At 37.5% G+C, this 24,445-nt stretch overlaps 4 protein-coding genes across 6 annotated transcripts; 3 read left to right on the top strand and 1 right to left on the bottom strand.

The window, feature by feature from the left end:
* Positions 1-4,152: 4,152 nt before the first annotated feature.
* Positions 4,153-10,177, top strand: LOC132183119 (65-kDa microtubule-associated protein 3). 3 transcript variants are annotated; one of them, XM_059596518.1, is made up of 13 exons: positions 4,153-4,369; positions 5,647-5,734; positions 5,866-6,072; positions 6,312-6,563; positions 6,679-6,888; positions 6,984-7,139; positions 7,278-7,437; positions 7,525-7,676; positions 7,767-7,854; positions 8,277-8,350; positions 8,448-8,522; positions 8,668-8,914; positions 9,476-10,177. In XM_059596518.1, exons 2-13 carry the CDS (start codon positions 5,663-5,665, stop codon positions 9,949-9,951), a joined length of 2,169 nt encoding a protein of 722 aa, XP_059452501.1. In that variant the 5' UTR covers positions 4,153-4,369; positions 5,647-5,662; the 3' UTR covers positions 9,952-10,177. The 3 variants fall into 3 exon arrangements, with proteins under 3 accessions (XP_059452501.1, XP_059452502.1, XP_059452500.1); XM_059596519.1 differs by having other exon boundaries at positions 4,153-4,374; positions 5,653-5,734; XM_059596517.1 differs by having other exon boundaries at positions 4,153-4,374.
* Positions 10,178-11,379: 1,202 nt separating this feature from the next.
* LOC132180965 (AT-hook motif nuclear-localized protein 6) lies at positions 11,380-18,354 on the top strand. Its single transcript, XM_059593982.1, has 5 exons — positions 11,380-12,212; positions 14,748-14,815; positions 15,043-15,174; positions 17,092-17,253; positions 17,672-18,354. Exons 1-5 carry the CDS (start codon positions 11,834-11,836, stop codon positions 17,972-17,974), a joined length of 1,044 nt encoding a protein of 347 aa, XP_059449965.1. The 5' UTR covers positions 11,380-11,833; the 3' UTR covers positions 17,975-18,354.
* A 1,691-nt stretch (positions 18,355-20,045) lies between these two features.
* LOC132182754 (uncharacterized) lies at positions 20,046-21,415 on the top strand. Its single transcript, XM_059596086.1, has one exon. The coding sequence runs from the start codon at positions 20,306-20,308 to the stop codon at positions 21,185-21,187; it is 882 nt and encodes a 293-aa protein (XP_059452069.1). The 5' UTR covers positions 20,046-20,305; the 3' UTR covers positions 21,188-21,415.
* Positions 21,416-21,422: 7 nt separating this feature from the next.
* On the bottom strand, positions 21,423-24,201 carry LOC132182753 (probable aminotransferase ACS12). The gene is made up of 4 exons (XM_059596085.1): positions 23,663-24,201; positions 23,441-23,575; positions 22,808-22,968; positions 21,423-22,685 (listed from the first exon to the last, which is right to left on the bottom strand). Exons 1-4 carry the CDS (start codon positions 24,104-24,106, stop codon positions 21,830-21,832), a joined length of 1,596 nt encoding a protein of 531 aa, XP_059452068.1. The 5' UTR covers positions 24,107-24,201; the 3' UTR covers positions 21,423-21,829.
* Positions 24,202-24,445: the final 244 nt, after the last annotated feature.

Below are 24,445 nucleotides of genomic sequence, written 5' to 3'. Positions count from 1 at the left end.
CTACAGAAGGTAAGAAAATCAAATCCCTAACCAAGGGCTGCAGCCATTTGAACGGATGTCATCTTCCATTAATATCATTTGTGTAAAAAGTTTATGGTATCATAGCATCAAGAATCACCAATGTTGTTTTTTCCTTTTTTGGCCTTTGCCCTCTTTGAAGCATTTCATTGAACATCTTCGCTTCACCCATGGCTAGTGCCTCTTCCTCCTCCACCCACAACCCACACCACCGACAACCTAGCAGCACCACAACAGCACCATACTACCCCTCTTACTCTGTTTTCCCCATCTACAACACTCATCGACCTCACCCATCAATTTCCTATTAAGCTTTTTAAAGAAAATTATCTCCTCTGAAAAGCACAAATCATCCCTTTCCTTAGAGGCTTGCATCTTTTTGGTTCCATTGATGGGTGTTCTCCTTCACTACTGCAAATTCTGTCTTCCAGTGACGATGACACACCCAAACCCATAATCAACCTAGCCTTTCTGGCTTGGTCTCAACAGGATCAAATGATCCTTTCAGCCTTAATCTGCTCCATGTTTGAGCAACTAGTCATATATGCAACGTCCTGTGGTTGGGAAACGCTTGACGCATGTTCATGTCGCAATCTCGCACCAACATCATGTAGGTGCATGACCAGGTAGCCATTCTTAAGAAGGGCTCCCTCCTCCCTTTCCATCTTCGACTACTTCCAGAAAATGAGGAGCCTTTCCAATATTCTTGTCCTCGTTGGACAGCCGCTGAACGAGTTTGAAACGGCATCCTACTCCGACCTTCTTGCAGGGTTCGGACCTGAACATGATGCTCAAGTCACTTATGTGACAATACAAATCGACCCAATGGATCTTGATGACCTTTATGGTTAGCTGTTATCTCATGAGAGTCACTTGGAGTAGCAAACCCATCTTGTTGATTTGCAAACGGTAACATCCCGCTTCAAAAACATAAAATTAAATTTGAAACTTGGGGCTTAGCAAGATGTTGATAGAAGAATTAGAATAAGTGAGTAAAATAAATTAATAAATTAACATGAGAGTTTAGGCAATATTAAAGCAAATGAAGGGTTTGGTTTGGGACTAATTCTTCTATCAACATCTTGCAAACGGTAACATCTCGTTCGAATGGGAGTTACCTGCGTTTGAACAAGGTGTGGATAAGACATGTCCAACATTTAAAAGAAGGCTCGTTCGAATGAGGTAGCCCGTGCATACGAAAAAGATACAGCCAAAAGACAAAAAAGAAGGGGGTTTAAGGTTTAAACTTTAAAGGCATGAAGCTACCATTATCCCTTCATTCTTGCGTGACTCAGCCACTTGAGAGAGAGAAAGAGCGGAAGACGAGATATGTGAGAATTTTGAGAGGAAAGTGAGAAAGAGGGTGTTCATGGAGCACAAAAAGGATAGATTGAGCTTCAAAGGTAAACCCTAGTCCCGTCTCTTTCGCTTTCTTGAAGTTTTGGTTGAGTTATGGTGCATGAATTTATTGTTAATTAGCATATAAAATAATTATCATGCTATAATACTCATTGGAAATAAGAATTCAGAATTACCTCTAACCATGCTTGTCAAAGTGAATTGAAAACAAAACCTTGCAACAAATAAATAGAAATCTTCTGACTAATACGTATCGGTACTAATAGATGAAATACACAAGTTTTATTTATAGGCAGGTCATGAACCCTCCGTCAGAATTGTTACCTTATTTATTTCTCTTATCAATTAATAAGAATCATAATAAAATCAATTCTAATTTATTTGATTGCACAAAATATTATTTATTTATTTGAAATAAATTACCGAACACCCGTAAATATGATTAAATTTTCATCACGCTAAATAACATTGTGACATATACGCCACACTTCATTAGGAAATTCTTACATTTATTACTTCGAATTTAGTGTTGTGTGTGTGAAGATGATGTGTAATATCTTTGGTTGAAGTGTGGAAGAGAACGACCCTTCCATGAACAAAGCTCAAAGCTTTCCTCGAAAAGCTCGAGGCTTTGGATGGATTTAGCAGTGAAGAACGAGGTTACGAGAGTATGTGATGTTTTGTTGTCTATGTGTACGTGTGTGGGTGTTAGTTGGTTGAAAGAAATGGTGGATGGAGGAGAAAGGAAAGATCTTTGAACGTAAAAAAGTGTTATTTTGGAGTTGAAAATAGTGTATAGGGGTTGATGGGGGTGTAGATTTAATATTTTGGAATGTGGGGAACGCCAGAAATGGAAGATAATAAACAGTAATCTCGTTCGAACGAGAAGGGGTCAACAAGATAACACCAGGAGGAATCATGCCCATAACGGCATAACCCCTTGGGCTCTGTCCTATTGAGTGCAAGTTCTTTTGTCACTAGTCTCGAACAATAGTTCTCAAGATTCTAAAAAAAAAAAAAATTGTTTCTAGCATTTGTAGTGGATACATTTTGTTAGTATCGTCGTTTATCAAATAGACCCCAAATCCAAAAAAAAAATCATACATTAATGCTACCTGTATACATCTAATAAACGCAAATTGTATTTTTGTCCATAAGAGAATAACGATCTACGTCAATGCCTTCCAACATGACACTTGTCCATATATTTCATTAAAAATTTAAAAAACTTTTAATTTTTTTTTAAAACTTAAGAGTGGTTCAGTGGCCTTTGACACCCCCATTTGACCATTTGGGTGGTGGCCGTTTGGCCAAGGGGTGGTTTCAGCCACCCCATCTAGCCGGTTTGGGGGTGGCTGAACCATCTCCAATGGTTATTATGGAGGTAATTCAACCACCCTTAAATGAACAAATGAGATTGGCCGGTTAACCCCATTTGGCTAATCTGTGAGTGGTTTGGCCTGTCCCATTTGGCCAATTAGAGGTGGCTGGCTTCGGGGGTGGTTCAACATTTTTCTGGTCAATTATAGGGGATGGCTTGAGTCACCCTTTATTTTATTTTATTTTTTTATATATTTAATAATATTAATGAGCAAATGAGACATGTGTCAGTTATTTATTGATTTAACGGGACACGTTAAAATATTGGATGAAAATACTATTTACGTTTATTGGACATATATATATACCGTTTGTTATAGATTTTGAAACCAAGGTATCCGTTAAATTATTTTGCTGCATGGAAGCTAGGTCCATATAATGCTACCTAAGATCGAACAAGTTGAAAGTAAAAGATCCTCACCCCGTTGCAATAACTACACAACTCAAAGTGGTTGCAAGAAGCAATTAAGTCAATTTGTGATCCCAATGGGTAGCTAAATCAACTGGAAATCACATCTCATGAAACAGAGATCACTAGCTTGAATTCTTACTTTTATCTTATATATAGATATATATAGAGGGCTAAGCAAATTACCGATTAACCGATTTCGACCGACACCAACCGTTACCGACTAGATGGCGGATAATAGGCAACATGATTTTTTTTATTCTGAATTTTTCGGTTCGGTAGGCGGAAGAGGTTTTTTAACCGAACCGACTTTACTGACTGACTTTACCGACAAATTTGCCACTTTTCCACATACCGACATTATCGACACCGACTTCCGACCGACACCAACTTTACCGACCGCATTTGGTTCGAAATGCGAAATAAAATAAAATTTGACGGAATAAGTCGGTAAAATAACCGACTTTATCGACATTGTCGGTTCGAAAGGCAAAAATAAAAATTTTCTACCGAAACCGACATTACCGACCGACGCTCAGCCCTATATATATCAAATTGTGCCCCATAAATTTATTATTATTATTATTTTGTTTTGTTTGTTTGTTTTTTTTTTTTTTTTGAGTGAGCTAAACAAAAAAAAAAAAAAGAAGTCGGCTACCAAAGACAGAGGAAGTTTGAACCACAAAATTCATTTACCAATTACCACCACAAGGTCGACGAAAGCTGTGAATTAGGATCTTGTCCCACTTCCCCCGTTCACATTGATTAATGGAAAAGTCCCGTTCCTCACTCATAGACTGACGCGTCATGATTCTATTGGTCAGACGTAAGGGCGCGTCCAACGTGCGCAACAGGCGATCCAAGTCCTCTCCTCTCTTCTCTCTCTCTCTCTCTCTCCCCCTCTCAACAATTTGAAATTCAAAATCTTCCATGATGGTCCACGCGATCTCAATCAATAAAAATACAAAAAAACAACTATCCAACGCTCTTCAACGGTCCCTTTTCCTTCAAACGGCTATTTCTCTCTCTAAAAACTTTCTAATTCCCACCTCGACTTTCAAACCCTCCAATCCCCACACAATTACAAGGAAACCCCATTTTCCTTTCCTCTCAGGAAAACAAAAAACATTTCCATTTCGTTTCTCCTAAGAAAAATAAGGAAAAAAAAAATATCAGAGACGAAAGCGATTCGCAAATCTCTTGGTAAGGTTTGTTCTCAAATCTTCTCTCTCTCTCTCTCTCTCTCTCTTTTTTTTTGGGTCTTAATCTTTGCGCTTCTCATGTTCCGTTTGCTTGCCGAGAAAGTGTAGGAAAAATGGATGAGAGAGCGGAACGGAACTTTCTAAATTTATATGTTTCCTTATTTAGGACTGCACACGCTAAACTTGGCCTAACTTTGTTATTTTTGGACGTATAGAGGGGAGCTTTCACTCTTAGGTTTTTATTTTATTTTTTATATTTTTTATTTCTCCTTCCTCAATCCTCAGTTTCTCGTTGACCAAACGGAATGTTCTATGGTTCGTTTCTCTCTTTTGATTTTGATGTACCAAATTTCGCGTTCAAATTTTCCGAGCTGAGATTTAGTTTAAGGTTTCTCGATGTCAATTATATGGGGCAGAAGTTTTGATTCAACGAGTGGATTACGAGGAATTGAGATTTTATTTAGGGTTTAAAACAATTTGGAATTCGTAGTTTTTCAGAAAAAGAAAAAAAACCGGTGAAGAATACGATTTGTGCAACCACTTTATTATTTATATTGTGTTTGTGTTCGTGTTCTATTTGCTTCGCTTTGATAGTCAAGCATAATGAGCATTAAAGAAAATTTGGGTTATTTCTTTCAAGTCTTCCAAACAGTTTAGTAGAAAATTCATGTCTGAATATGTGCCTTTTGACTTTTATGGATGTGATTTCAAAGGGTGGGTGAAAATTTTGGTCTTTGGAATCCGTTGTTTCTTGTATTAGATCCTCAGTATACAGAATGTAGAATTGAAGGACGATTATAAAATGCTGAGACCACTCGTATGGATTTTATTTTGGTATGATCGGCTTTGAATTTGAGAGACACTGAATAAACTGGCTTCAATGGGTTGTCTGGCGGGCAAGCCACTTAAATTGGATTATCATTTTCTTCTAGTTGGATGGAGTGTACTCGAGAAACAATGAATAAAATTGCTTTGAATGCAATGTATGCTTGATTGCTTATACCCTATGTGTACATAGAGTCCGTAACAATACAATTTACTACTTAGTGAACCCCCACATTGTTTCAGGGGAGCCATTTCAGTTGATGCAATTCTTGGCAGGTGCTTGAATTTTAGTTGATACAAACCCTATGTTGTTGCTTTTAGTTTATCCTTGAATTTTAACAATTCTTTTCTTTTTCCTGGATTTGTTGCAAGTAGTTGTTACTTTTGTAGTTAATCTGAAACTGTAGTTTCCAAAATATTTTGGTTATGTTAATGGAGAACTTTTCTTGGCAGCTACAGTTGCTTCAATATGTCTAATGCTCAAACTGATCCACTTCTGCAAGTGGAAACAACCTGTGGATCCCTTCTATATGAACTTCAGGTTCTTTATGATTTTCTTTTATATGTAAAAATTTCATTTTTGTTTCCCTTCTCCAGTTACAAAAACTTTTTGAAATTCTCCTGGACATGTGGTTAGCTGAAAGTCTCTCTCCTGATTTGTTTTAAAACCAGATTATTTGGGATGAAGTTGGGGAGGCAGATACTGATAGGGATAAAATGCTACTTGAGCTCGAACAAGAATGTCTAGAAGTATACAGGAGAAAGGTAGATTTGGCAAATCGGTCTAGAGCTCAGCTACGCCAGGCAATAGCTGATTCTGAAGCAGAATTGGCTGCCATCTGTTCTGCAATGGGGGAGCGACCTGTACATATTAGGCAGGTTAGAAGTGATGAGTAGATGACTTAATTCTGGCTTGGCTACTTTGTGAATGACTATACTAGTGATTGTTTCTTTCTTTCCTGACAATAGTATGTCGGCAGTGATTTTGAGACTTTGCTTAACTTAGAATATTCAAAAGGTGAAAGCTATGTGCATAGGTTTCTCTCTCCCTTGTGGAGTTGGGATTACCGGTTTATCAATTTAAAACAATTTTCATGGGGTTCCCCTTCTTTTTCCAGTCTGATCAAAATGCTGGAAGCTTGAAGGAAGAGCTCAGAAGAATTCTTCCACAAGTGGAGGAGATGCGGAAAAGGAAATCTGACAGAAGAAATCAATTCCTAGAAGTCCAAGGGCAAATACAGGAAATCTCAAATGAGATCTACGGATCCTCAGAATATATGACATCCAAAATGGTTGTGGATGATAGTGACTTGTCTTTGAGAAAGCTTGAAGAATTGCACAGAAAGCTGCATGAACTTCAAAAAGAGAAGGTTGAATTAATTTTTTCATTCTATTCTAATTCCCATTTTGTCAAATTTTGCTGCCTATTATTTGAATGCTCAATGCTCTTTACTTTATGTTACTTAAATCTTTCTTTTTCTATAGAGTGATCGCCTGAGGCAGATTCAAGAACACCTCTGTACCGTGAACTCGCTTTGTTCAGTGCTTGGTGTGGATTTCAAGCAGATAGTAACTGAAGTTCATCCAAGTTTAGGTGATTCTGGAGAGCCCAAGGATATAAGTAATGATACAATTGAGCAGCTGGCTGCTGCAATACGAAAGTTGCGAGAGGTTAAACTACAGAGAATGCAGAGGGTAAATAATGGTTCAAATCACTTTTCAGTCTATGATTATATATAAAGTTTTTCTTTTTCTTTGATTGACCATTGTAATCCCGTATGCTTTGGCAGCTCCAAGATATTGCAACTACCATGTTGGAGCTCTGGAATTTGATGGATACGCCAATTGAAGAGCAACAGATGTTTCAGAATGTTACCTGTAATATAGCTGCTTCAGAACATGAAATAACTGAACCAAACACTCTCTCAGTGGACTTTATTAATTATGTGAGTTATAGACATTTTAATCAGTTCATTGTGATTATATGTTTTTCGTTTCTTGGTTTGTCTGTTTGAAAAAAGAAAAAATAAAAATAAGTGGATGGATTTGTTTCAGGATTTATAACAAGCAAATGTATCATGCAGGTTGAAGCAGAAGTCTCTCGGTTGGAAGAGTTGAAGTCAAGCAAAATGAAAGAGCTTGTTCTGAAGAAGAGGTCAGAGCTAGAGGAGTCCTGTAGAAAGACACATATGGTTCCAGAAGTAGATAGCACAATGGAAGACGCAATTGAAGCAATAGAGTCTGGTATTTGTCTTGATGATTGTTGTGGTCTCACTGATACTGCTTATACACTGAGAGTCTTGATTGTCTGTATCATCTGCCCTGATGCAGGAGCTGTGGACCCTGCTTATATCCTTGAGCAAATTGAGCTTCAGATTGCTAAGCTTAAAGAGGAAGCTTTTAGCAGGAAAGAAATTCTTGAAAAGGTTGAGAAATGGTTGGCTGCATGTGATGAGGAGAGTTGGCTTGAAGAGTATAATAGGGTACAGAGTTTTTATTATCTCTTCATATTCGCTATTTCTTTCTTTGTACCTACATCCATCTTGCTTATTTGTCACTTTTTGGTGGTTCAGGATGACAACCGATACAATGCCGGAAGAGGTGCTCATCTTACTCTCAAGCGTGCTGAGAAAGCTCGCGCTTTGGTTAATAAACTTCCAGGTAAACTGCATCATGTGGGTTGGCATTTGGTGGGAGACAATCTTATAGAGGCAAACATCACATGACCATGCTGAATCTTTAGTCCACATTTATGTTGGTCAATTAATTAAAACTAGTTTAATCATATCTAGAACTGGGATCAATAAATTTGACTGATTTTGATTTGAAGTGACGATTCTGAAGTTTTTTGAGTTTGCCCAAAAAGAAGCAAGGGGTTTTTTTGGGGTCTATTTAATAATAATTATAATCTTGTTGATTGTCTTTTAATCTAATGTTTCTTCTGATTGTCTTGTTGAGCTTCCTTTTTGCACCTGCCTTTTCCTGCTGTTTCTTTGCTTTTCTCCATTTTACGTTCCCCACAACAACATACTTTGCTGGTAACTACAATATTTTTTTTTTCATCTGTCTTGGTTTGCATACAGCAATGGTTGATGCATTGACTTCAAAAACCATGGCATGGGAGAAGGAGAGAGGCGTTCCATTCACTTATGATGGTGTAAGTACTTCCCTATATCTTTGAAGGCAGAATCTCTAAGTAGTTGGTCCCGCTTGAATCTACTTGAAATGTTTCCCTGTTATCTGCTCCTGTCTAGATCCGTCTCTTGTCTATGCTTGAAGAGTACAATTTGCTACGGGAAGAAAAAGAACAAGAACGACGTAGGCAGCGGGTATGGATCTGTTACATAGCCCTATCATATGCCTTACTGATTTTTTATTTTATTTTACTGTCTTTGACCTTGAAGTTTGTCTTTTCATCTTGAAGATTTTTCCTAATATGACCTGACCTGTTCATGAATTATATTTCTATCTCAGGACCAGAAGAAACTCCAGGGACAGCTGATAGCAGAACAAGAGGCACTTTATGGGTCAAAACCCAGCCCTTCGAAGACCCAGAGTGTGAAAAAAGCTCCTAGGATGTCAACTGGAGGTGCAAGCAGTAGAAGACTTTCAGTTGGAGGAGCAATGGTTCAAACTCCCAAACCCATTAGGAAGAGTGACCGAGTACACCATAACAACCAACTGAATCCTCAAGACGATTGCTTTTCAGTTTTATCAGCTGGTAGGATTTTTATACTTCAATTTATTATGTTCTCTTTTTGTTTGTTTTGAAAAGAGAAAACAGCCATTTTTTTACCTTCAGACTAATGGGGTTAAAATTTCACTTTTATTTACTCTCCAAGGAAGATGTGGATTGTTGTTTCTTCAAGTTCCATTTTAGGGTCTTAATTTAATAAAGGCGAGTTTTCCAAATACATGAACCAAGCAGCCTTAAGTATAATACATTTCATTGTTCAATGTGTCACCAAAGACGACCTGGAAATATTGCTGCATTTTCTATTTATGTTTTTCTTGTACAATAGGCTCGGACATTGCTGAGTTGTAGAAGAACTCTTGATGGCTAACGGGGTAAGGGCGTCTTTGAATTAAATGGATGATTTAGGCTTATCCTGTCTGGTCTTGAGGGAAGACAGGGCCATATTAGTGGTAGATTGTTCTGGTAATTCTTTCCGGTTTTCCTAGCACTGCTATTTGTTGTGTTTTGTGCTATCATTGAAACACATTTAGAATGTTTCTTGTATAGTGTTTGTCTTATATTTTGGTTCATCACTTGTGTATGTAGGTAGAAGAGGCTTGGATATTGCTGGTCTCCCTGTAAAAAAACACTCATTTGGCAATGCAACTGTTCGTGAAGCAGAGTCACCCATGATGCGGGTACCATTCTCGCCCATCTCTTCCACAGCATCATCAAAGAACAAGACAAATTTGTCGGATGATCTGAACATGACACATAGTGAGACATTGCAGAAAACACTTGCAACTACAAACAATATGAAGTTCACTACTCCCTCCAAGACAATTTCTTTGGCAAATGAAGAGAACAAAACTCCCAACGCTCAGGCCATTCTTCATGTTCCCTCAACACCTTCAACAGTGTCAGTTCCTATGCAGACAGTTATGACTCCGGCTCCCCCACCTGTCTCTTTTGGCACCAAGGTAGTTGAAGACATTCCTGAAGAGATTGAATATTCATTCGAGGAAAGGAGAGCTGGTTTTGTGCTTCCAAAATCACATATAAAGTCATTGATACAAGTATGATTAGTTTTAGGTGGACTTGTTTTTTTAGCATGGTTTTCAATCCGATCTCTCTTTTTTTCCCTTTTGGTGTTTATGATGGCTAAGTCAAGTGTAATTGGCTTTTCTGATTTGCCTACATTGTCTACGAGTACTGAATCTGGACTGGGATGTTGAACTCGTCCTCTCCTGTCTGATGTGATCTCTCACTTTTTAAATGTGCTTAAAGTTCCAATCTCTTTTTCTTTAATTTGTGATCAGTAATTGTTGTGGACTGGTCTTGAGTGACAACCTTTTTGGGCCGATAGCTTCATGTGGGGACTAAACCTCCTGTTTTTTTTTTTTTTTTTTTTCTGAGATACAAAGGATAAGGGATGTTATTTGACACTGATAGGATTTGTCCAGAAAATGCCTTCCCCAAAAGTCTTGGTCTTTCATAATCATAGGGAAGATATATATATATTTGCACATTTTTTACTCTTTCTTTTTCTTACACTTGCCAATTATTGTAAATGAGATATAGAAATATGAATATGTTTCTTTTCTATTTTCACAGATGAAGAAACTTATCAAAAAATATGAACAAAATTAGTGAAATTGTAAGCTTCTCAACAACATAATAGAAATATAATAATGAACTTGAATTGGGATCATGTTTAATGAACTTTATCCAATTTTTGTTTTTATTTTTCTCCTTCTTCGATTCACTATTTAATTTCTTTTTACTCACTGTAACCTATATATATCAATAATATCATATACATAGAAAAAAGAAGAAGCAGAAAACACAGAGATCTCTTTACATGCATGCATTGTGCTCTCATCAGTAATTTTGGGATTCAAAATATGTTATTTATTGTTCATATTTATAAAATATATGAATGAATGGTGGGTATTTTTAAATTATGAATAGTAGGTGCAGGCCTCTTGGACAGAAAATGTATACTATATATATATATATATATAATCTGGCTTTGGAGGAAAAGAACATGAGGAAACAACAAAAGAAAAAGGCAGAGGATGTAGGTTACAGTGGCATTAATAGTAGATTGCTTAAAATGAGAGGGCATTTAGTTTAAGTTAAATTTCTTTAGTCAACTTTAATTTAACTGAAAAGACAAAGAACATGTCAGTAGTTGGGGAAATGCAATGGCTCTAACGTTAGCTTTACAGCTTTGAAATATTTCTTTTTACGCTTTAAATAAATCAATGGCAATTTAAAAATAGAAAAGCTTTTTTCTTTTCTCAAATTAGATTATTCTTTTTAATATTCAAATTTAGTATCGCTGTCATTTTTTAAATCAACTTTATTAAATTTCCAAGACGGACGTCAAACATTTTCTTAACCAAAATTTATACTTTCAATTTTGCAATTAAAATATTAATTATGAATTAAATTCACAATATTTAATTACACACATTCAATTTTATTTTATTTTTTAATTTTCAATTTTTTCCACTTTATTTATTTCTCCTCCTTTTCCTGCAAAACTCTAATTCAGCTATCACTTTTTTCAAGAATTTCTGTATCAACAATTTGTAATTTTTCCCTGTAATTATTGCAATTTTTGGCAAAATTTACTGCCACCATTGAGTTCCTCTGCATTCTCTGCAATGGTGGAGGAGTATGCCGCAAAGCTCTAGGTCTGTCACACAGAGCAAACCCAGCTGTAGGAATTGCTATTTTTGTGCTTGTGATCTTGTAGCACTCAATTAGGGTTTTAGGTTTCTGGGGGTTTATCAAAAAAGTTTTTTTTTTTTCAGAGGCGTTTGCAATTGTTTTCACATTTCTGGGTTGAGTTAGCTAAGTTTGAATCCTTAATGGGTAAGGTTCAGTGTGTTTAGGGTTTTAAGCTTTTGGGTGGTTTCTGGGTTTTTGTTTCTGTGAAATACTATTGTTATATCCATGGAGGAGAAAGAAAGCTCTGCTTCTGGGGTTGCAGTGAAAGTTGATGGGGCCCCAGAGAGCTTCCGGATAGCTTCAAGCACCGAAAGCCCGACCCAAGTAGGCGGGGGGCCCACAATGGCGTCTACGGCTACGGCTACAGCTACGGCTACGGCTGCGCCGCCTCTGAGTGTGGCAGTGGTACCGGCTACAGGAATGAAGAAGAAGAGGGGCAGGCCTAGGAAGTACGTTCCCGACGGGACCGTCACCACGGCACTGTCACCGATGCCGATTTCTTCTTCGATACCACTAACCGGAGAGTTTTCGGCTTGGAAACGGGGTAGAGGGCGGCCCATTGAGTCAATCAAGAAGCCACATAAGCATGAGTATGAAAGCCCAGGTAAATTAAAAGTTCATCTTCTTGCTATTTTAATTTTTTTTTTGTTTTACTATTACATTTAAGATCATAATCGGTTGGTATGGTTACTTGGTGGTTGGCCGGGACGAGGAATAGTTGTGTGAAGTTTTGGGCACAAAGTTAGATTGTTGCATTACAGTGTTGATCATGTGAAAAAATTAGAGCTAGTGGGTTTTGTGATGTATGATTGATAATCTGTATTGGGTTTGAGTTCTGCAGTGGAATTTAAGAGGTTACGTCTTCGATTTGGTTTGTGGAAGTGGACCCTCATCTCAGATTCCCTCCAGATCTGGAATTTATGGTAGTTGTAAGGAGGAGGGTACTTGTTGGGGGTTACTGTAAAACAGAGGAATTTTTCTCTTCTGGCTAGAATATTACGGTTCTTGCCTTTTCTGAGGGGAAGATAGCGTAATCTTACAATTTAGTAGAGTGAGAATGATTGAAGCTGCCAGGCTGATGTGACTGGGATTCAACGGGTCTTAACTGAGTAATTAATTCCTAATAAAATGTTAACTATCTTTCAGGGTACTAGATCCTCACTAAGAAGGGAAACGATCTGAAGAAAATCCCAACCAAAGATTTTGTTGTGGGAGATTATATGGTATTGGCACGTATGCACTCAGTGCAAAGATGCTGAACGGATAGATTTTTTATTGGACAGTTGTGATGAATAAGGGCCACTTTAACTTTTCCTAAAGTTTATTTTCTCTATTACACCCAGGCCTCAAAGATTGGGTTATAATTCAACTGTCAACTGTTAATATAATTCCCAGCCTAGTAATCACCAAATTGAATCATCATGCACTCTGAAATTAACTTCTAGAAATTTACTCAGTTGTAACGTGGATTTAAACCTTAAACTGACTTGGAAGTCATAACATATTGAAAAGCTGAGAAAACAGTGGGATAAGAGAATTCATGAATCTCTGTCCAATGATTGTAATGAGCTCTTGCTTAATTATAAAAACTGGTTTTTGTATAATGAACAATTTACCCCCAAAGAATTCATTTGTCTTTTTCAGTCGCTTTAAGCTGTCTTGGTTATGCTTAGCCGTGTAGCTGACCTGGTCGCTTGTTGGTGGACTGCTTGTGCTGGTAGCACTAGGAGTGCTACTGTGGGGAAAATTGTGCTTTCTTGCCTTTTGCGGTGTCTTTGAGGGAAATGAATAATAGAAGTTTTGAGGACTGTTAGAGGACATTAGAGGAGGTGGAGTCTTTTTTCTTCTATAATATTTATATTTGGACAGCGGCATTTTTTTGTTCTTTTTCCCCTTCTAGCTAGTTAGGTGTTTCTCGGAAAAGGGTCCTCTCCATTTCACTTGAAATGGAGAAGATCCATTTAGTGTATTTAGGAGGGTAATATTTCCATTTGTTTTTTGGGCAAAATGTTTTGGACAAATATGCTCTCCTAATTGCACTAAATGGATACTCTCCATTTCAAGTGAAATTGAGAGGATCCGTTTCTGTGTTTCTCTTGGATACTTTATTGTACTTGGGTGCACTTTACATTTTTAATGATAATTTATTTTTTATTTAAAAAAAAACTTATTCTAAGATCATTTTGGGGGGGGGGGGTTGCTTCCCCAAAATTTTAAAAATGCCTCTAAATTTATGTTTATTTATGAGTTGAACCCCCCAAAATTTCCAAAGAATTTTTTTTAATAATAGTTTTACCACCCCCCCCAATCTGCTTCACTGAGAAGTGGCTAGAGCTTTTGTGGGTATCAATTTACCATCTTTTTGGATTGGATTGGGTTATGCCCCAAAGGGTGGTGGAGTTGTTGGTTAGCTGGAGAGGTCACTCTTTCAGCTGCTGTAATTTAGAAGCCTAGAGGTTGGCTTATTTGTGCTTAATGTGGTGTATTTGAAGAGAGCGTAATTCGCGGAATTTCGTAGATTGTGAGAGATCAGTTTTAGAGTTAAAAGCTACTATCTTTAAATGTCTTTATGCTTGGGTGGCGGCTTACAACAATTTGCATTTTTCTAGTAGAATTTATGAATTTTTGTTCTTTTACTTCTCCCTAATTGAGAGGTTTCTCTTGTATACTTTACTTAATAAAAGAAAAAAAAAAAAAAAAAAAAGACTTCTTTTTAGAAGCTACCAGACTTGGCGTCAAAAATCTTTGACAAATGATGGTCAATTTCAAAATCTTCTTCACTCATCAGGTTATTTTGTGCAGCCTTTCTCGAGATGAACTGAGTAAATCTTCATACATTTTTGTTTTTTGTTTGGATGAATATCTTCATACATGTTCCATTCATTCGCCTTCTTAATTTTGTGAGCCCATCATTTTGCTGGCTTCATTAGATTGATAACTTAATGAGAAACTCATTTGTTTGTTAATCAAACAGCAAATGAATTGGAAAAGTAATTTAATCAGCACTCTATTTTGGAATTTTTTTTTTTTTTATGTTCACACGATGATCCAAGGTTCTGAAACTAAGAATCTAAGCTCTCTGAGTAAAATAAGAGTTACATTTTGGTTTTACTGATTTTTGCAACATTTTGTACTGTAGGTGAGAAAATTGCGTACTCTGTTGGTGCAAATTTTACACCCCACGTGATCACTGTTAATGCTGGTGAGGTATGCCCTGACAATTATATGTGAAATGGAACTTTGTGTTTTGTCAGTAAATTTTTAATTTTTTAGTGATTCATTTCATCATTTGGGCTTTGTTTGATTTTGGTTCTAACTATTGTTTTGTGTCGACTGGTGTGGTTTGAAATGGGAGGTTGTTCATGTCCAAATATTTACTGTTTAGTTTATGTAGCAGGTTTCTAAATTACCAATATTTCTTCTGATTGTTTCAGGATGTTACAATGAAGGTTATGTCCTTCTCTCAACAAGGATCCCGTGCTATATGCATTCTTTCTGCAAATGGTACAATTTCAAATGTTTCGCTTCGTCAACCTACTTCTTCCGGGGGTACTTTAACTTATGAGGTATGATCCTATATCCTTCTTCGTCAACCTACTTGAAATGCTAACAGAGCTTTAGTTCTCGAATTTCTGTATTTTTTTTCATGATTACAGTATTTTAAGTATTCGAGGTCTATTTTGTGCTATCAGAAGCAGGCTCTGTGCAGCACCATATGCATGAGTTGTGGCTATCTGATAATCATGGCACCTAGACTGTATATCACCATATGCATGAGAATTATTCTTACTGGAATTTCCTAAAACTTGGATACAAATTAGACTTTTTGGCACACTTACCATTGTCCTCTTATGTCATTCAACCATGGGGATGCTCTTCAGGGTGTCTGGATCACAGATCATGGTTCAAACTTGTTTCTTGGTTTGGGTTGAAAACTTACATTTAGTTATGTTTGTACTTTCTATTTGGCATGGATACGAAGAAAAAGAGTAGCCAAACCTATGTTGTGCTTGTCATTATTATCAAATCAATAGTCATATTAACTGTGCAGTTTTGATCTCCACATTCATGGAGAAAATTTTGAAATAAGTTATGAATTGACTCTTTGTATTAAGGCAAATTTGTATTCTGGAAAGGTTTTGCAAATAGCCCAATTTAGCAAGCTGTATTTTTAGATATGATCTGGAATGGTTAATTTGTTGATCCTTAATATTTGGTTTAGCATTCATTCAAAAGACACCACCTTATCATCCACTGGGCCTACTTTATTATATAAAATGGTCATAAGTGCATTTCACTGGCCTGTTTACTTTGGGGGTCCATGGCTTTGAGAAATTCTGCATTTGAAAGGCTTATTTACTCCCCTTATCCTACGCTGCTGCTATCTCAAGTGAGCGGCTTGAGTTGCATTGCGTAAGTTTGTTGTCAATCAAATAGGTTGATACACTCCCATATGGAGCTATTGTTGCTTTCTCTGAGATTGAGAAAGACCATGCTTAGTTCTCTGTCTTTGAACTCCAAGAAAGGGTTCAATTAAACCTTTCTAGCTTCTTAACTTGGCAGTTCTTATTTACTCTTTCGATATTGGTTAACTGGCTGTATTTTTTTTGTAAAACCTCTTGTTTCTTTGAACCCATCATTTTGTGTAAATTGTTTCCAGTATGGGCATTTCCAAGTTTTGGGCGAGTACCTCATGTTGAAAAGCTTGTGTCTTATGGGCACAACACTAGTGGAAAATCAGCTATCCTTGCTACAGAAAAGAATACATCATTTCTCAGTCTTTTAGAAGTGAAAAGTCATCATCTTTTTATTTTACCCCTTCTATCGACCCCCTTTATTTTACTTTTTAACTTGGCGCTAACTTATCAATAGCCTTGTAGCCTAGTGGCATTTCACAATTTCTCCCTTTGAAGGTGGAGGTCTGATTTTCACTGGTGATGGGGAGTGGGATTAGTGGGTTAGAGGTTATACAGCCATATGGCCAAGAAAAGCTGGCTCAGTGCTCTTATTATTATTATCCTTTCACATCTGCTACTCCACTGTGAGGTTGCTTACACTTTATGGAATGCTCTTTTTAGCCGCTTTAAGATGTCCTGCATTATGGCTAGTTGGGTGGTTGATTTGTTTGCTGACCAGTGGATTGGTGGTAGCAGAGTGTTGTCCTATGAAAAATGGTGCTCTCTCGCCTTTTGTGGTGCCTTTGGAAGGAAAGAAATTATCAAAATTCCGAGGATAGTTAATGATATTCTTATTGGCTGTTTGAATCCATCAGCTACGTATTAGTGATTAGTTTTAATGATATTCTTGTTCGTTTTTCTGCTTCTAGATAAGATTTTATCTTGTATACTTTTTGTGTAATTGGGTTGCACTTTTAATGATATTTTGATTACTTATTAAAAATAAAAAATAGAAATTATCCTTTCCCATACCATGGCATTATCTGTCTGTGGAAAACCATCAAACTTTTCTGGTTATTTTTACAGGGTCGTTTTGAGATACTTTCCTTGTCTGGATCCTTTATGCCTACTAACAATGGAGGAACAAAAAGCAGATCCGGTGGGATGAGTGTCTCTTTGGCTGGGCCAGATGGTCGAGTGGTGGGGGGAGGACTTGCTGGTCTATTAGTAGCTGCTGGACCTGTGCAGGTGCTCTCTCTCTCTCTCTCTCTCTCTCTCTATATATATATACAGATATATATGAGAAAATTACACTCTAGCCCCCCAAAGTTTAGGGCGATTTTCAATTCGACCTCTAATTTTTGCAATTCGATCAATTTTATCCCAAAATTCCCATATTGCCCATAATTTTTTTTTTAAAAAAAAAATTGTGGGCAATATGGGAAGTTTGGGATAAAATTGGTCAAATTGCAAAATTTTGGGAGTTTGAGAGGTGCATTGCAAAAATTGAAACATTGAAGGTTGAATTGAAAATCACCCCAAACTTTAGGGGGGTAAAGTGTACTTTTCTATATATATATTGTGTGTGTATAATAATTTTTTTTCTTCCTCGTTAACTATTTAAAGAGTTGTCTTCTGATTCGTGTCAACTGTTTGAATCCATCAGCTTGTCGTGGGCAGTTTTCTACCAGGGCACCAGCAAGAACAGAAGCCCAAGAAGCACAGAATTGAGCCTACATTCACAATGACCTTTACCCCTGCCAAAGGTCTCTCTAGTGAAGAAACAAAAGGAGTCTATGGCGGAGAAAAGCCCGCACTCACGTCCTCCACCGCCTTTCATGGAGGAAACACGGCTGCTCTTAACCCAATTCAGGGCTTTGGGAAATTGGGTGCTGAGATTAAGACTTCTTCTATGCCTGAAGAGGAATCTAAAGGCCTCAACCAATCGAACTGTGAGGTCTCTTGTTGATCATGTTCACTCCTTTGTATGCTGCTTGTGTCTTGATTGTTTTTCTTGGACCCTACGGCATTTAGACTCACTCAAATTTGTCTGACACCAATATAACTTATTGGCTATATTTATAAGGACAAACTAGGATTCAATGTCATGTCGGTTTTTAACCCCAGAATTGTACTCTTTTTCTTGTTAGGTATTAGGTAGGTAGGTCTATTCTGTGGCTGTTGTCATCATGTATTTTCTAGTGTACTCATTGGTGTAGCATTTTAGATGTATCAAACTTTCTCTTCTCATTTACATCTTTGTATCTGAACGATTGAATTTAAGTTGACATTGTTTTGGTTTTTGGTGATCAGTGTTTGATAAAATTCTATATAAATTTCCTCTTGTTGGATTCTGAGTTTGTTGGCTCGAGTAATAAAACCAAATCAAGCTATAACATGTTCCTTTATCCAAAATGTCACCTCTGTAAGTGCACGTTTAGGTGTGCGTTTAATAAGCTTAAAAGTGTGTTTAACAGTTAAAAAAATTCGTTAGGAAAAAAAAAGAGCCCGTCTGGTAAAAAAAAATTGAAAAACGCTTTTTGACTTAAAAGTTTTATTTCTTAAATACAATCTCAAACGTGCTCTAATTCATCTAAGACATTTAAACACCTAGAGTTTCCTGGGACCTATGATTGATCACAGCTGGGTGATCAATCACCCCTCAGGCCGAAAACTGGCCCAAGTGTCAAATCAGCTCTATTTTCTTATTTTTCAAGACCAAATTCTTATAAACCCATAAGTCCAAATTAAGGATTTTTTAACTGTAATTTAGATTGGGGTGTTAGTGAATGTGTCTTAGCCTTTAAATTCGGCTTGGTGACTCTTGAGAGAGAACATTTTCAGAGCTTCCACAATCAATAATTAAATTAAATCTTGAGAAGGATTTTCTCTTTGCGCAACTTGTTGGGCTAAAGCTTCAATTTGCCTTTTTAAATCTTCAATCATACCGACCACTAGTTGTTGGTCAAATGCAACGTTTTGATTTGGTGAAGGAGTTGGTCCACAAGGCCTACTCTTTCTCTTTGGCTGCATCTTCGAGATCCTTTGAAAAAATACCCCAAATCCCCACTCAATTCCCCTGGATACGAATGAGAGAAAAAGAGAGTTTAAGAAGAAAAATCAGAGAACTAGTGCAACCTATAAAGTCAGCAATAACACTCAAACTCAATCCCCATGTGAAAGGGAGAGAAAAGCCACAAATGTTGGCCGAAAGTTAATTCGATTCTCTAAAAATAAAAATAAAAACACAAAAGGGTTGTCATTACAACTTCAAAAAACTCTTAAATAAGACAATAAGTTGCTGCCCTAACTAAGACATAATCACAACCACTAATTCAAATCTAATCTAACAATTCTAAATTTGTATTAGAGTCAGGGACGGAACTAAGATTTTAGATGTGAGAGAGAAATTTTTTTTTTAAAAAAAAAAACAACAAATCAGGGGTAAAAATTTGATTTTAAAATAATTATAAAGATATTTAAAAATAAAAAATAAAATATTGGAGAACAGTTTGGAGCTTGGGGGAACTGAAGCCCCCCAATTCCCCCTTAGCAATTCTGTCTCCGCTTACAGTGGTTATATGCCTAATTAAAAAGTCATGAATCATTACATAAAAATTAAAAGACTTGACGTTAGAAAATACTTACGTTCAAGACACAAAATAGCAACTATAGTCGACCAAGATTGATCACATAATCAAACTTATGGATGTCTAAGCTTCCTTTTTAGTGTTTCTCTTTGGATGATCAAGTGTTTGTAAAAACTTATGGATGTCTAAGCTTCCTTTTTAGTGTTTCTCTTCGGATGATCAAGTGATTGTAAAAAGTCCTCTTCCATATGCTTTGCATCTATTCATAATGAAAAGACACTCCTATAGTCCTATGCACGAAAAGGTTAGGTACCTATTCAGAACAGTCAACATGGTTGATGAAAAGATGTCGTTTAATCTATAAATAGGCCACTGCATTTGTAGAATTTGGTTTTTGTAACTCTCCTACAAGCTCTTTACTTCTCTTTCAAAAGCTTTTTCTTCAAATTATTAAAAACATTATTAGGTTTTATTTTCTACAGAACCAAAATGCTAAATATTCTTGCCAAAAACGTTATACTGCTTTCACCATCACCAATTGGAACAGGTCTCACGCTCTGTTTACTTACTGAGTGGGAGAGAGAAAGCAGGTGACCTAACCTCTTGGCGCACAAAGATAGTGCAGTTAGCATGAGAGCTAATCTCTTCAAGCACAAAAATGGTGCAGTTAGTAGCTAACTTTTCTATATATATATATATATATATATATAATGCAAGTGAAGAATATCTACAGGGGGCATAGATTCAATTCGAAAATGGTAGAGAAAGAATTTACACAACACTCAAACACGAAGAAGCATGTGAGGCAACCACCTTCAGTCCCATTTCTTTGGGAAGAAAGGCCAGGAATACCTAAAAAGGACTGGAAGCCTGGGACTTCTTCTTCTTCTTCTTCAGTTACGTCACTTCCCAAACCTCCCCTGAAGCTTGTGGCGTCAGTTCCCTTCATATGGGAGGAAAAGCCTGGTAAACCGCTGCCATCTTTTTCACTGCCACCACCAGCAAAGCTCATCAGCCTCCCATCACCTTTAGTGTACTCTCACAGCTACAATGACATTGACAACAACTATGACAAAGGTGGTGATGGAGATGAGCAAGAAGGTATGTTTGAAACAGATTTCGACACATTCAGTTTTAAAACAGATGAATCATTCAGCTCGGCTCCGTCTCTCCTAGCAAATTGCCTTGTTTCATTAACAGCAATTTCTACTGCTGTTCCAGTTGATAAAATACTGGCGGAGGATGATAAAAGTGGGCAGCTGGAAACCCCTTCCTCCTCACCGCCTTCTGAAACGGCCAGTAGTACGAGCAGCTATGCAACCGGCACTTCACGCCTTGTAGGGGCTTCTTTCTTGGAATGCCTCTTTCCACTGTTTCCACCCAGTTCTGGCTTTCTCGACAAGGCCGGGGAAAACAATTGCCGGGATCCACTGGAACCAGAAAGTAAACAGTATGATCACGGAAGCAATGGCAGTGTTGTGGCAAGGAGGGCCCCGACACTTGGAGAGCTGATAATGATGAGCCGAAGGAGGAGTAACCGGAGAAAGGCTGTTCAGATGAAAAAACAGAATCTATCAATGGTAAAAACTTGAGATCCTGCTTCCATTGTGTTTATTATGTATCTGGGTTATTAGCCTACAATAGTACAATTGGTAAAAATATTTAAACAGCAGTTACCTAAAATTAATTAAAATGAAAACAAAAATGGAAGCAAAATTATACATATGAAGTTGAGTCCTTTCGAGACCAAAATAGATAAAACTTATTTTGCCTTTCTTATTATCTGCTAATCTGGATAAGGAATGTTAAACAACTTTTACTCTTGCCTGAATGCAACTATGACAGGAATTGATGAAGAACGGTGCTTTTGGATGCCGCATTTTCAAATCGGCCAGCAAGATGATTGACGGATTGTGTAGGAAGAGGAAGCACTTGCCAAGACTGAAATTAATGTAGAAAAAAGTCCATCTGCCTCATGGCCCAATTTCTGCAGTAAGTTCCCTCCATTCAGTTTCTCTTCCAAATCATTATGGTTTCCATTTATGGGACTTGATGTAAACAATTTACTAAATCTGCAATGTATTAAATTTTCGAACTCTATTATAGCTCCAAGACAGCTCTACTCAAATTCTTGATCAACTTTAAGTAAGAAGCTGTCCGTGTCAAAAGTATAGAAAATGCTATCTTTAATTGACCATGGTAATCAGCAAGAACATAAAATAATTCGTAGTATTTCAACTTGAAGGTTTACAAGTTTCAGCAACTTTCCGGATCCGATCTATAACTACAGGAATATCCGCTTGAGATAAAGTAGTAAAACAACACCGGAACCATCCTGGCTCTATGCAATGACAAGCAGACCCAGGAGTTACATTGATCTTAGCAATATTCAACAGCTTATCCCATAACTCAAGTTCCCCTTTCTCACTATAAGAGCGAATTAATCCACCCATATCAGCCCAACAATATAAACCAGCACTACTCATTATACACTTGATTCCTAATTGTTTCAAGCCTGCCACAAACAAATCATGCATATCAGATATCCTCTTCGTGCTGGTTTCAATATATGCCAAAGTGAATCTTGTATCTGAAAGCATTGAAGTTACAAGACGCTGGGTTGGAGCAGAAATCGATGAAAACCTCGTTAACCTTTTAGCAGCAGCCAAAACACTCTTATTAAAGGAATAAATAACCCCAACTCTAAATCCAGGAAGAGAGAGATCTTTTGACAGACCATACACTATATGAATTCTGTTTTTGTCAATAACATCTGAATCAATAATTTCAGCCATGCTTACAAACTCCTCGCTTCCATAAGTAGATCCCGCAAATATTTCATCACAGATAATATGGATGTTCTTATCTTGCACAAAATCTAAAAGATTGTAGAGTGTTTCCCGAGGTAGTAGATTGCCAACAGGATTTGAAGGATTGGAGATTAGAATCCCACGAACTTTTACTCCTCGTTTTCTTGCCTGAATATATGCTTGATCAAGAGCGGTGATACTTATTATGAAGTTGTCAGTACTGCGACAATGAACTGGTATTAATTCCACTCCAGTTCGCCATCTCATATCCCTATCAAAACTGCAGATCATTCATTAATTAGCTTCCACAGTAGATTTGAGCATAGAAAATTGGTCAGTTGGTTTTTTAGTTGATTCAAAAAACTGCATAGATAACATTTTTCACAAATGTGATAGAATTACCCAGGATAATAAGGCGTGGGGACAAGAAATGCATTTCCTGGGTCTGCCAAGCAGAAACAGAGTATTTCAAGAGCAGGTGTTGCACCAGATGTTAACACCATTTGCTGCGGGTCAAAAGTGACTGTTCCTCCCATGACCAGAGACATGAAACCTGCCATTGCCTGCAAAGTTTAAAAAGAAAAAGTATAATTAAAATAAAAAATAAAAAATAAATAAAAAATAAAAATAAAAAGAGCTTTACAATACAATCTATGATTACACAATTGGCTGGTCATTACGGAATAGACTAGTCTTACACGTTTTTAGTTCTCAAGTTATGGAAAATGATGAACTAAAATAGGTATATCCCACATAACATCTTCAGAAAAAATTGGCAACACCCACCACCAAAATACATGGAAATAAACTCTCCAGTCTTCCAGGTATCCTTTATTTTCTAATTGCTATATGAACAATGCATACAAGGTGTAACCTAATTAATTGAGACTCAGAAAATTTACAAGGTCAAATATATTAGCCTTATATTGTTGTGTGCAACCAACATAGCGTCAGTTGCTACAAATCCACACAAACAAAAGTATACAATGTACTCAAGAAACAAGCAAACAGATTTTCACAGACTCAGATTTATACCACTTTGAACTCCATCATTCCATCGTGGGGTTGGTATGCCGCGATTCCGCAAATACTCAAATCACCACCGTCGCTTCCCATTACTGAATCCTCCAAGTTCTCCGAAACCCATTTCTCAATCAAATCAAAACACAGCTAAAATCACATAGCAAACGAAAAACATGCAATTAATACAAACGAACTAACAAAAAATAAAACTGGAAGACCAAAACAAAAACTCACTCTGTTTTCGGACAAACCGAGCTGGATAATCCCATTCGGATTATCGAACCTGTCGTACGGATCTTCCGAAACCTTATCCAGCCCAATATAATACGGGGAGTCGTTCGGTTTCGCAATCGAGCTCGCCCGAGACGAGACCCCGACGCGGCCTATGGACCCGCGACTCGACAAATTGGACCGCGAAGACGAGCGGTGGAGCTCGGGGAGGTTGGACGATGACTGGGACGGCGAGACAGGGTCGGAACCGGGTTTGGGAGAACGGTGTCGTTTGGCGTAGAGCTGGAAGAGGTAGAAGAGCGCGCAGGGGATGAGAGAGCCCAAGATTAGGCCCCCACGGCCTTGGACCACTCCTTGTAGAGGCACTATGAGGCGCATGGCGGTGGCTCCGGCGGGCTTTCGGGCCTGGGAATCTGGTTCGCGGGCTGGGGTTTGGGGTCGGGTCATGGGTTTCGGAGGCCTCGGGTGGTCCGTCGGAGTGGAACGTTTGGTTGCTTGGTTGGTTGAGGATAGAAAGGAAGAGAGCGCGCATTCAAATGTGTTCTTATTATGTGAGCTGGTGTTGGCATCATGGCGTGAGAGGCGGAAGATTCGATTTGGTTGGTTGATTTGTTGGATATTCTACTTGTCTTTCCTTCAAAACCAATTTGACTCAAATGTTACGTAGTAAAACACCCCTTCCCACACCTACAGAACATTTTATTTCATTAGCTCTTAAATTACTCCTAGATAATAATAATAAATAAAAAATTAATAAATCTAAGAGCCAATGAACTAATGTTATTT

Source organism: Corylus avellana, chromosome ca5 (assembly GCF_901000735.1).
Source record: "Corylus avellana chromosome ca5, CavTom2PMs-1.0".
In the NCBI taxonomy this organism is placed as follows: Eukaryota; Viridiplantae; Streptophyta; class Magnoliopsida; order Fagales; family Betulaceae; genus Corylus; species Corylus avellana.
This window is presented reverse-complemented; position numbering and strand designations above follow the sequence as displayed.